General features: G+C 34.4%; 1 protein-coding gene across 3 annotated transcripts in view; it reads left to right on the top strand.

Moving 5' to 3' along the window:
- Positions 1 to 13,586, top strand: part of SEMA3E (semaphorin 3E) — a 284,166-nt gene that overhangs the window by 221,388 nt on the left and 49,192 nt on the right. For all 3 annotated transcript variants that reach the window (XM_010344863.3, XM_010344857.3, XM_003921149.4), the window contains exon 5: positions 5,630 to 5,723. In XM_010344863.3, the coding sequence (XP_010343165.1) occupies positions 5,630 to 5,723 (94 nt within the window). The remainder of the gene's footprint in view (positions 1 to 5,629; positions 5,724 to 13,586) is intronic.

Genomic DNA, 13,586 nt, shown 5'->3' with positions numbered 1-13,586 from the left:
TTGACTCCTGGAGCTTTGTTAACCATCTGTTGTGATGCACTGATAAAATGAATGTATCCCCCATAGATTTGGACCTTTCTTCTCTTTCTATATAAAGAGAATAGTACTTTTCTACTATAGGGATGTTATAGTAGCTTACATTTTTTTTTTTTTTTTTATGAGACGGAGTTTCTCTCTTGTTACCCAGGCTGGAGTGCAATGGCACCATCTCGGCTCACCGCAACCTCTGCCTCCTGGGTTCAGGCAATTCTCCTGCCTCAGCCCCTTGAGTAGCTGGGATTACAGGCACGCACCACCATGCCCAGCTAATTTTTTGTATTTTTAGTAGAGACGGGGTTTCACCTTGTTGACCAGGATGGTCTCGATCTCTCAACCTCGTGATCCACCCGCCTCGGGCTCCCAAAGTGCTGGGATTACAGGTTTGAGCCATCGTGCCCAGCCCATTTTTTTAAAAAAAGCATTAATGGGCTAATAAATTATCTGCAGAAAACATGCATTTTATTTTTTATATTTTTGTTTTTTCACAGGTTATTGGGATACAGGTGGTATTTGGTTACATGAGTAAGTTCTTTAATGGCGATTTGTGAGATTTTGGTGTGCCCATCGCCCTAGCAGCAACAGTATACACTGTACCGTATTTTAAAAATCAAAATGATATGTATGTCTATCCTTTAAAGTATTGAAAATGTAGATGCTTCATAGTGATGCAGAAAGCAAACCAGAAGAGTTTAATTAACTTATTATTTTAAAATGATTACTTGTTGACTTAGTTTTAGCTGTTAATCAAATAAACGTAAGATAGGTATTTGAAGTCTTGTGGAGAAAAATAAAAAGGGAGGGTTTAGTCAAGGTACATCTGAGTTTTTATCTGAGACAAACATTTCTAAGAATGCGTGTATATTCAATATTAAAAGCTCAAGTATTCTCAGTGTCAAACTTAAGATTTTTATAAAAGAGTATATCCTTTCACAGACAAAGGTAGATTTACGTATTGCACAGATTTGTGTCTCCTACATAACTAAAAATTTCAGGATGATTCCTGGAGTATTCGATTGTTTTCAGAATGTTACCATTGCAGGTTTCTTATTGACTCAATCAACTTTTTTTGAAAGTTGAACACACTGGTATGTCAGATATTTCGTACCACAGTCACATGCTGAAATTCATTAGTCAAATATAGCCTCAGGAACCTATATTATGATTTCTACTTATAAAAACCTGTAACTTTCTTAAGAAATTGTGACTGCATTTTATTCATCTATGCCTGCAGTTTTACAGACTCTGGGATTCTCTTCATCTTAAAATTCGTTCAGTTTTCATTTTCTATTTGCTTCACCCATTTGACAGTTTAAACAAATGTATTAAAATTATTTGAATAAGTAAGCAATGTACATGTATTGTTCTTGCCGTTTCAATTTTAGTATATAAGGTGTCTAATTATATGCATTAGGTAAAATAACCTCATCAGTCATTAGAGATCAGAAGTTGAATTAAGCTATAGAAAATGTTGATTTTTGAAAGCAGCCCAGTATCTTGTCAGCTTTCCATAACCTTTATATTTGACTATAGTAGAACAAACATAGTATGTATATCCCTGATCTATTTATATTTTATAAAGTGGAAATGATTAAAGGGGCAAACAAGTAGTACATTCATATCCTTGGCCGTTTCCTCCTCCATGTAATGCTGTGGGTCTGTTTTGCAAGTTTTGGTGTAACTTCTTCAGCAAGTGGTAGCTAGCTAGGCAGAGCTTTAATTTTTTTCTCATTTGGACAAACTTATTCTCATGTCATTGCAAACTGCCATGTGCAGGAGGTAAACACAAAATGGTTTTCTGTTTACTGTCATTCATGCGTTCTTCAAATTGGTGTATAGAATCTGTACAGGTAAAATATTTTTGGCTTAGGATATAAGTTTAACCACACCTCTGGGTCAGGAGGCCTCATTTGTCCTATAGCCTATGTTTTAAATCCAAGGAAGACTGGATGGTAATAGTGGTCGGATGAACTCAGCATTTACTGAAAAGGTTTTGAAATGGCAAGATCAGGATGTGATTTTAGCATATCATAGAAAGAGAAAATAGTGCTAAATAAGAATGGCAAGACAAAGAACAAATAATGTGGGTAAATCAGGTGACTAGCTAAGTTAAGATCAAGTTTGAGAGAAGTGCCCTCAACTCTCAGAGGTTACTCAGAACTTTAAGATTGTTTATAGGTTCGTGGTTCACAGATGAGCAGGTTGTACACAGTTGCCAAATTGGACAATATCATGGTGTTCTATTGTAAATTAGGTTTTTCTACAAATTTTTCAATGTTAATTTTTATTGTCACTTTTCCAAACTACTTTTTTTACCCAAACCACTTATAGTACACTTAATGGAGTTTAGTTATACAAAACCACCTTTAATAAGAATTTTGAAACCTAGAGCCACTAAGAGATAAGTTCTATGGTTATATGCTTGAAATAGAAGCCAATAGGCCGGGCCTGGTGGCTCATGCCTGTAATCGCAGCACTTTTAGAGGCTGAGGCAGGCGGATCACAAGGTTGAGATCAAGACCATCCTGGCAATCATGGTAAAACCCATCTCTACTAAAAATACAAAAATTAGCTGGATATGGTGGTGCATGGCTATAATCCTCTTGGGAGACTGAGGCAGGAGAATCACTTGAACTCGGGAGGTGAGATTGAGTCACTGTATTATTTTAGCTTGGCAACAGAGAGAGACGTTGTCTCAAAAAAAAAAAAAAAAGAAAAGAAAAAGAAAAGAAATAGACCAATATAGTAGTTTTTCATGAAAATATTGAATTTCATTCTTATCTGTAAGAAACCTTATATTAAAATTGAAATAGTGTGCATAATCTGGCATTTGTCAATAAATCTTTTATAGTAATTATACATTAATTACTCTATAAATTATTAAACATTGAATACTTACACAAATATTATATGAGGAATAAAAATGAAAATACTCCAAATTATTGAGAATAAATTTTGTTATTCTTTTCCAAACTATTAAAACAATCAATAATACTTTTTGAGTTGTATAAGTTCCTTATACACTCTGGATATTAAACTTTGTTGGGTGACAGCTGGTGAATATTTTCTTGGATTCTGTAGGTTGTCTGTTTACTCTGTTGGTAGTTTCCCTTGATGTACAGAAGCTCCTTGGTTTAATTAGGCCCTACTTGTCAGTTTTTGTTTGTTTCTATTGCTTTTGAGGACTAAGTCAAACTCTTTGCCAAGGCTGATATCAGGAAGAGTATTTCCTAGGTTTTCTTCTAGGATTCTTATAGTCAGACGTCTTACACTTAAATCTTTAATCCATCTTGAGTTAATTTTTGTATATGGTAAAAGGTAGGGGTCCAATTTCATTCTTCTACATATGGCTAGCCAGCAATCCCAGTGCCTTTTTATTGAAGAGGGAGTCCTTTCCTCATTGCTTAGTTTTGTCACCTTTGTCAAAGATTAGATTGCTGTAGATAAGCAGCTGTATTTCTGGATTTTCTATTTCATTCCATTGGTCTGTGTGTCTGCTTTTGTACCAGTACCATGTTTTTATGGTTACTGTAGTCATGTAGTATAAGTTGGAGCCAGATAGCATGATGCCTCCAGCTTCGTTGTGGTTGTTGTTGTTTGCTTAGCATTATTTTGGCTATTCAGGCTCGTTTTTGGTTTCACATGAATTTTAGAATAGTTGTCTTCTAATTCTGTGAAAAATGATGTTGATAGTTTGATAGGGATAGCATTGAATCTGTAGATTGCTTTAGGCAGTATGGCCATTTTAACCATATTGATTCTTCCTAACCATCAGAATAGAATGCTTTTCCATTTATTTGCATCATCTATGATTTCCTGCAGCAGGATCTCCTGGCAGAGATCTTCACCTTGTAGAGAAATATTTCATCTCCTTGGTTAGATGTATTTATAGATATTCTGGTTTTATTGTGTGTGCGTATTTTAAGTTAGATTATGTTCTTAATTTGGCTCTCAGGTTGAATCTATATGTGTGTAGAAATTCTACTGATTTTTAGGCATTTATTTTGTATCTTGAAACTTTATTGAAATCGTCTAACTGTTCTAGGAGCCTTTCAGCAGTCTTTAGGATTTTCCAGGTATCGAATCAGTCAGTGATGAGAAACCCCTTGACTTCTACTTTTCCTATTTTGATGCCTTTTATTTCTTTCTGTTGCCTTATTGCTCTTGCTAAGACTTCCAGTAATATGTTGAATGTAGTGGTGAGAGTAAGCATCCTTGTCTTTTTGTTGTTCTTCCAGCTTTTGTTCATTCAGCAGGATGTTTTGGGTTTGTCATATATGACTCTTACTTGACAAATGTTCCTTTGATGCCTAGTTTGTTGAGGGTTTTAATCATTGATAACCCCATTAAAAAGTGGACAAAGGATATAAACAGGTACTTCTCAAAAGAAGACATACAAGAAGCCAACAAACATAAAAAATGCTTCGTATCACTAATCATCATAGAAATGAAAATCAAAACCACAATGGGATATCATCTCACACCAGTCATGGCTACTGAAAAGTCAAAAGTAACAGATGCTGCAAAGAAAAGGGAAAGCTTATACACCTGTAGAAGGAGGGTAAATTAGTTCAGCCACTGTGGAAAGAAGTTTTGAGATTTCTCAAATAACTTAGAACAGAATTACCATTTGACCCTGCAATCCCATTACTTGGTAAATACCTAAAGGAAAATGAATTATTCTACCAAAAAGACAATACGTGTTTGAAATATTTTGAGCCCCTCTACTCACTCATATGTTCATTGCAGAATTATTAACAATAGAAAAGACATGAAATCAACCTAAGTGCCCATGAATGCTAGATTGGATTTTTTAAATGTGGTATTTATATGCTATGGAATACTACACAGCCATAAAAAAGAATGGAATCATGTCTACTGCAGCAAAACTGATCTAAGTCATTATTCTAAGTGAATTAAGGAAGGAATAGCAAACCAAATGCTGCATGTTCTCACTTATAAGTAAGAGCTAAATATTGGGTACACATAGACATGAAGAGGGCAATAATAGACACTGGAGACTACTAGAGGGGAAAGGGAGTGCGGGCAGGGGCTGACAAATTAGCTATTGGATGCTATGCTCACTACCTGACTGATGGGGTAATTTACACCCCAGACTTCAGCATCACACAATAAGGCCGTGAATAAACCTGCACATGTACTGCTTATATCTAAAACAAAAATTGAAGTCGTAAAAAAAATCAACCACATTCTTGATATGCTTGATAAAAGCCCAGTATCATTTTTAACATTGAACCTTTTTCCATTAACCTTCTTCCAGCAAGTTTCTATTCCTTTCAAATATTCGACACATCTCAGAATAAATAGTACAGTCTTAGAAAATGATTTAAAAAGTGCTATTTTCTTTCCTCACCTTCATACATTCGGAAAGCAGTGAGAGGACCCATATAGGTCTGTAAAACCCACGTGCTTATTTATAAAATCCAGTGTGTCTCTAAGCAAATTGATGTTATTGGTGCCCTATTTAGAATACGTGCATTGTAAGTAATCAAAACTTATATGTTTTGCCTGAGCAATTAAATGATTATTAGAGGTGGCATGTTCATAATGACTTTTCTGGTTTTCTTTGAAGGAGCCTCTGTTTCACCTGGAATCAACCATATCCGAGAGAGGAAGAGGCAAATGTCCTTATGACTCCAGTTCCTCCTTTGTCTCCACTTTAATTGGTAATTATCGTTGCCACTGACATCAGGTGATAGTTGTAATGATTTAAAAACGTACTTTTCAACTTCAGTTACATTCTTTCAGCATTTCTTTATATACTCTGCCTTGTCGTATCTATTTTCTGGTGGTCAAAGCAAAGATATTAAATTTCGCTGGGTGCGGTGGCTCACGCCTGTAATCCCAGCACTTTGGGAGGCCGAGGCGGGTGGATCACGAGGTCAAGAGATCGAGACCATCCTGGTCAACATGGTGAAACCCCGTCTCTACTAAAAATACAAAAAATTAGCTGGGCATGGTGGCACGTGCCTGTAATCCCAGCTACTCAGGAGGCTGAGGCAGGAGAATTGCCTGAACCCAGGAGGCGGAGGTTGCGGTGAGCCGAGATCGTATCATTGCACTCCAGCCTGGGTAACAAGAGCGAAACTCCATCTCAAAAAAAAAAAAAAAAAAAAAAAAAGATATTAAATTTCAAGCCACGTTAACTTGAGCAATTTGACTCTAAAATAAGTGCAGATACTATAAAGTATATGTGTCTCACTCAGAAAAATTGTCATTCAATATCTCATATATTTGGTGTCATTTGATGCTTAAAAATGCAATTATTTGAAGGCTTTATAAAAATTTTGCCAAAACGAAAGTATTTTAATATATGTTAATTATTCATGTTTCAATTACTTTGCGACCTCAGAGAATTTTAATATTCTTTATGGTACATTTCTCTGTTATTAGAATTCGGCAGAAAGTCATCTCTTTTAAGAAATTTATTTACCTAAATTTCTGTTAATCTAGAGTGTGAACTAGAGGTTGACCCGCTCAAACTATTACTAAATGTACATGTTGAAATAATGCCATGAGTTGATAAAGTTGGATCTGGAGTTCAATCCAGTTCAATTTAATTAGACAAAGTACCAACAATCTCACTTAAGACACATCTAAGTAATATTTTCCTACCGTTCGGGGTTAAAAATTGCCAACTTGGCAAACTGTTTCAGCACTGTGACAGTAAAGACTGATGAATGAGTTCCTAAGCATGAAATTAAAAAGAGCAATCCCCAACACCTAACATAGGCACTGATGGTAATGATTTTTCTCCTCAGTGTTGAGAGGTTCTGATGCATGTACAGTGCAGATGTGCAAGGTTCTATTGTTACATTTATAATGTTTAGAGTTATATGCTAATATTAGGTCACCTTCTTTGTAGAAAATGAGATAATACAAAATAAGATAGAGATTTCATATTCTAAATAAAACATTAAAACTTAAAACCCTCCCCTGATGATTGAACCATGTTATAATTGATTTAAAGTTGATATAGCTGCTACTGTGTGTTCCTTAGAATCTCTGTTCCCTGAACTTATTCAAGACAGTTTATTCTGATGGTTCTTGCACTCTACTGGCTACACTCCCCTACCCCACATCTGGTTATCAGGTATAAAAAAATAAAGCTTTTAAAAACATATGTATTTATATAGCAAATGCCTCATGTTAACTCTAATTAATGGGAAAAGTTTGACTTACTTCAGCTTCTTAATTTGACAAGGCTATAATATGAGAATTATATAGTAATTAAGTTCTTCAGTGGCTTGAATAAATAGGTACAATATTTAAAAAATAAATATTAAAGAAAAATATTATTTTGAGTTTCCCTACCAATTGTGTGTGTGTGTACGCGCACGCATGTATGTGTAAACAGAGTATTAAAAAAAGGAAAAATGTGGGAATATGGTTGCCTAAATCAGGTTAGACTAGTAGAAGTCACAACCTTAGAAATAACGCTTTTGGGGGGTGCCAGATCCATAAATTCTGGAAACTCCAAAGAGATTGAAAGAATATAAATTAAAATGTATTTATCTGATAGGCTCGTACATCTTTTTCTAAAGTTGTTAGTGATTTTTTTCATAAATATTTTAATATGTTTGAAACAAAGAGACTTCTTTCTTGTGCCATGTAGTCTCTTGCAAAGACTAGGTCTCCTATAAAAACTAAATGTAATACTCACTGAGTTTCCTAAACAAATACAAAATTAATTTTGGCATGTTGTTTTCATAAGAATCATATAAAGGGAATTGGAAACTAAAAATTACACAGTATATACTGCTTCTGTAGTGAAATCCTGAGAATATTAGAAGAAAAATTATTTTTTAGCATTTCATTTAAATAGTTAAAAATAATTTCTATGACCACCTTGCCACTCACTACTTAGTCTCCCTGGAGGTCGTTTCTGCATGAAGCCAAGAATTTAAAAGTGGAATTTCTAAGAGGGGAAATATTACTGGGGGGACATTTCCAAGTGAGTTTCATTGAACTTCCAAATCAAATTACACTATGCTGAAATCTGAAGTGCTTGCCATCTGGGTGGCTGTTTCGCTTATTCAGAAGAGAAATCAAATCAAAAGAGCCCTCCAAGTTAAACACAAAAGTTATAGAATAATCCCTCCAAAGAGAAGAAATAAAAATATAATTCTTCACATTTATCCATTCACTTTCATCCCAAAGTACCTTAGAGAGATCATTCACTCTGTGGAAATGCAGCAGCCACTGGATGGAAACCTGATAACCTATGTGAGCCAGAAACTCTTTAAAAGAGGGGAAGTAAAAATAATTCACCCAATTGAAAAAGCAGCAGGAATGTAGGCTGGAAAAATGGAGCTACCTGAGTCGGAATTTGGCAAGCTCGGTACAGCTTATTCTGACTGAGAAAGAATGCATTAATGTGGTATTTTGTGACCACACATGTTATCTGCTGATGGGTTAAGACAAGACTCCAGCAAAAGATGACTATTGTTAGACTATTGCTACTTCTTAGTTTCATGGTTAATTTTATGTCACACAATGTTTAATATTTGTTCACATGAAGACAAATTTAATGATAAAACACTGAAACTGGTAGCATACTCATAAAGCTACTTGACATCAAAAAAAAGGTGCTTGCAAATTAGAGAATTTCCTAGTTTCAGATGCAATTTTAATTCAGTTAACTTAAATTCAGTTGACTTAAGAGCATATGGAGAAGGGGTTAATAAAAAATAGAATAAATATTGAAGCTTATTTGATAGAAGACAAGTTATAAAGCACATTTTTATTCAATGTCTAATGTAATTTAGAAATGAAACCTTGATAGCTTATAATAATTCTATGTGACAAAGGATTTAAGGAGTAAAAGCAAGATTCTTACTGTACTATGTTGTATATGTTCAGAAACTAATCGAAATGAAATCATAATATTAAGTAGGCTTGAGCTTCCAATGGCTCTTTGTAGTAACACAATTAATTTTGGTAGCATATCAACTCATATCTCAGGTGCAGTATTTCTGCATTTTAGCCAAGTTTTCCTCCAATGTGATTGGTCCTACTGTATTTGAAGTGGTTTTAAGTAACTGTCTGAAGAAGACAAGGCATTATAACTTGCTTTTAAAAGCAACTTGTTGAAACAATAAATTTTTCAGTAAAATGAATTGCTGTACTGCTTATCCATGGCTTTCAAATCATCCAAATATAGTAATTATCTTGCTACTAAATTGTTAAGTTGGGCGATTGGCCAAGTAAAAACCCAGGAAATAGTGTTCTATATGTCATATGTCATTTTGGCCAAGAAGAAGATATTTTTGCTGACTCTTTATATCAATTATGTCTCATATAATACTGCAGTATTCTAATTAAGTGGATAGTATCTTCAGTAACATTACTATCTACCATAGTTTCTCCTTTAAATTCTATTGCCATTTTTTAAAAATTTTATTCTGACCCACACTTGTATTACCAGTTCCAGGTATAATCTTACCATGGCTGAAGTGTCTAAGGTATGATAGGACACATGTTGCTAGTGTTTGGGGGAAAAAAAAACAAACAAACCCTGATTCGTCATGTACCTTTTGACACTTTACTTTGAATGTATTAACTTTGTTGTTGGAGTATTTTTAGGGATGGCTTTCAAAGTAAATGTTCACTAAATTTTATTTCAGCAAATAATTACTAATAAGACATTTTATTGTACATGAATTTTTTTCTACACTTTTTTCCTATTGCTTTTTTCAGCAAAAAAAATTACAAAGTTTACAGCTGCTGAAATCCCTTCATGACTGAACTTTTATCCCTAACAATACCTTTGTGAATATATATCCTCATTATTAATTTTGTAAATTAAAGGTCAATGTCAATTGAATGAAAGGGAGTTGAATGCATGCAGAGAAAATTTAAGTTACTGTTTCAAGTTCTTAATAACAAAGCATTTTAAATAAATAATTGTTTATTTTTAGTTAACAATAATTACATGCAGGGAATATATCTGGCACAAAGTAAGATCATTTATTAGAAAAATAAATGAAAAAAATTCTAAACGAAGTTAGAATATATGTCTTTATATTGGTAAGTTCTACAAACATAAGTAAATGTACTGTCTGATTTTTTGAATTCACCCTAACTGTACAGAAACGTCAGGTTATTCCCTTACCACTTTCCTGTCCCTAAAGAATATCTATAATTTCTTTTCCAAGGCTTCTGCTCACGGTCTCACACTTGGCAGAATGCCCATTATCCGCATGCTTACTGTAGCTTCTGGTCATGACTGCTAGTCTCTAAGGAGCTATTTGAATACTTTGCTTATGGTTCCTTCACAATGAAAAGAAAATCAAAAGAGGTAAAAGAAGAAGAAAAACCACCACTCTTCAATTCCCTGCTTATATTCTCTCCTTTGAGAATCAGGTTTAACCATGATGGTATCAATATCATTGGTTTGCTACCAAGAAAACTCAAGAGTACAGCCACGGGTGCTGGCACATACAAATGAACAGATTTAAAAGATGGTTTTCTTTTTCCTTCATGCCTCAAAACCACCTTCTTAACATTGATAGCTGGTGCTAATCATCTGCCCAAACCAAAAGAAACCGAAAGCCGAAACAACAGCGAAAGGCCTGATAAAATCACACCTTCTTCCTGGTGTCTTTAAGCATCCTAAGGAGAATGTGAGTGTGAACTGCAATGTTGAAATATGTGAGCCATTTTCAGCCATCCTCATCCTCCCAAGAGCTTTTTTTTTTTTTTTTTTTTTTTTTTTTTTTTTTGCGATGGAGTCTCCCTCTGTTGCCAGGCTGGAGTGCAGTGGAGCGATCTCGGCTCACTGCAACCTTTGCCTCCCAGGTTCAAGTGATTGTCCTGCCTCAGCCTCCCAAGTAGCTGGGACTACAGGCACGTGCCAACATGCCCAGCTAATTTTTATATTTTTAGTAGAGACAGGGTTCACCATGTTGGCCAGAATGATCTTGATCTCTTGACCTCATTGATCAGCCTGCCTCAGCCTCCCAAAGTGCTGGCATTACAGGCGTGCACCACTGGACCCAGCTGCATTTTCTCTTTGTAGCTATGCATGTCATAGTGATTCGGCAAGACCGTACATCCACAGTAGAATAATTTTCTAATAAAATTATAAAGTTCAGTTATAAAGTAAGGCAGCTAAATCAGTCTTTAGCCATATGCTGTTCCATGAGGCAAATATATTTCACGTTATTTAGATTTGCACAACATACAGTTATAACAAACAGAAGAAATGCTTGAATAAAACTTAAGAAGATAAGAAGGTCATGAAACACTACTGTGAATTTTTCTTGTTATACAATTAAAATCCGACACGGTCAATAAAAACTCAGATAATATATAGTCCATGAATGAAACTCTTGATACATTCCATAAAATATTAAGGCAATGCAATGCATTTAATTAAAACTTTAAGTAGGGTTTACATTGTAAAAAAGGAGTTATATGGAAAAGTATTTTAATTACATGTTTTAGAATTATTATAAAGAATTTGTTTTCTCTGGGAGTCAAATGATTGTCTTATTTTCTTTCACATAAGCAATTTAGTGTTGACACAGTCTTTTAATCACACTATAATGTCATTTGGGCTAAAATTCTTAGGGGCAAATATTTGAAAAAATAGAGTTTCTGTTTTAATATAGAAAAGTTAATAAATAACGTAAGGCCCTCCGGGAACAAAAATTCAAATTTGTTCCCCATATAAATTCCTAATAGTTTTTTCTTTCTTTTGATAATTTCTCTCTGAAACAGTTTTTAAAAATTAGAATCTTATCCTGAATGTTTCTTTTCTCTGTTTTGAGGCAGGGTCTGGCTCTGCTGCTGAGGCCGGAGTGCAGTAGCACAGTCATAGCTCACTGTCGCCTCTACCTGCCAGGCTGAAGTGATTCTCCCACTTCAGCCTCCTGAGTAGCTGGGACCACAGGTGCAGGTCCCCATGCCCAGCTACTTTATTATTATTATTATTATTATTATTATTATTGTAGAGATGGGATCTCTTTATGTTGCCCAGGCCAATCTTGAACATCTGAACTCAAGCAGCCCTCCAGGCTGCGCTGCACAGTGTTGGGATTACAGGCGAGAGCCACCACACCTGGCTCTGATTGCATTTCACAGCCTTTCACAGCCTTTTTTAAACACCTGAAAAGAGCTTTTGATATATTTAATTATTAACTCACATTAAGCCATTCATTGATTCAACAGATATTGATTGAGCATTTTCTGTATTTCAGACATTAATGAGGCATCATTTCAAACACATAAGGAGTCAGTCAATATATAGTCGGACAAGCAGTATGATAGAAATGGGTACCAGAGCTACAGCGGCACTAGGAACCAATACACTAACAAAAGTTTGGCCAGACAAGACGTCATGGAAAAAGTGGGCAATAACCAGGCAAAAGGAAGGGGAGGTGAGAAGAGAGGTGTGGAATTCTAGGCCAAAGAGCAGAGAACATAAAAGCTTGGCAGGTTCTGAGAATTACATGAAGGTCTCTTTGATTCTACAGATAACTGAGACCTTGAGATTTTGAAGTTTGTGGTCATCAACTGGCAGATTTTGAGCTAGGGAATTAGCTTGCCAGATTGCCACTGCAGAACTATTTCTACTGTTCTTTTTTCTCTATATAGAGACTATTGCTGAGTGTGAGAAGAAGTTAAACTTGCTCGTTTCCATAGACATGGTAAACTAAATCCTTGGGTAGTTCGGCGGTTATCATTGAAGCCCTAAAACATATTTTAGTTTTCTTATAAAATGTTTTTCTATTTTAATCCATGAAAATATGATTTATCTAGATGTTATTTTTGCATCCTGTAAAAGATCAATGTATTGATTCACAAATTTTCTGATACCAAATAGTTAAATGTAATTAGAGACTATGTATTTACTATAAATTGTATTAAAAATTATAATAATCCCCAGTATTTTTGCTTATTTAATTACAATCAGGCATTATTTTACCTAAAGCTTTATTATTATTATTTATTTTTCACTAATATGTTGTCATTCTTTTCTAATTTTCCTATGAAAGTATTTTATCAAACATAATTATTATCTATTACTATGAATTTTTTTAAAATTAACTTTGATATGAGGATATGAAAGGAAAATCTCTCTCTTCTGAGGAAAATCTAACATTTCCAACAGAAACACGTTTGTTTCTATTTACATTGTTTATAGTTTTTAGCACCTCTATAGTGTCTTTGAAATTTGTCATACAGTTCATATTGTGTTATCGGAATTTCTCACAATTATCTTTGTCCTGAGTGCAAAATGGGAAATTGGATAAAATTGGGAATATCTTGTTTTTTCTCTTTGCAGATAATCCTCCCTGGATATGGTATTATCTAGTATCACAGTGCTGCCATCTAGCGGCTCCAATGAGTACTTGTTTGTTAATTTTATGGCATTGGTTAAAACGTAATTTTGAAACAATGTTCCAAATTAGAATAAATACATTAAAATTGATGTGTACTAATAAAAATATTATTTTCCCATTACAATATTTTCAGTTATCAAAATCTAAAACACTTTAAGAAATAAAAATCAAATATTAAAA

The sequence above is a fragment of the Saimiri boliviensis genome, chromosome 10, assembly GCF_048565385.1.
Source record: "Saimiri boliviensis isolate mSaiBol1 chromosome 10, mSaiBol1.pri, whole genome shotgun sequence".
In the NCBI taxonomy this organism is placed as follows: Eukaryota; Metazoa; Chordata; class Mammalia; order Primates; family Cebidae; genus Saimiri; species Saimiri boliviensis.
This window is presented reverse-complemented; position numbering and strand designations above follow the sequence as displayed.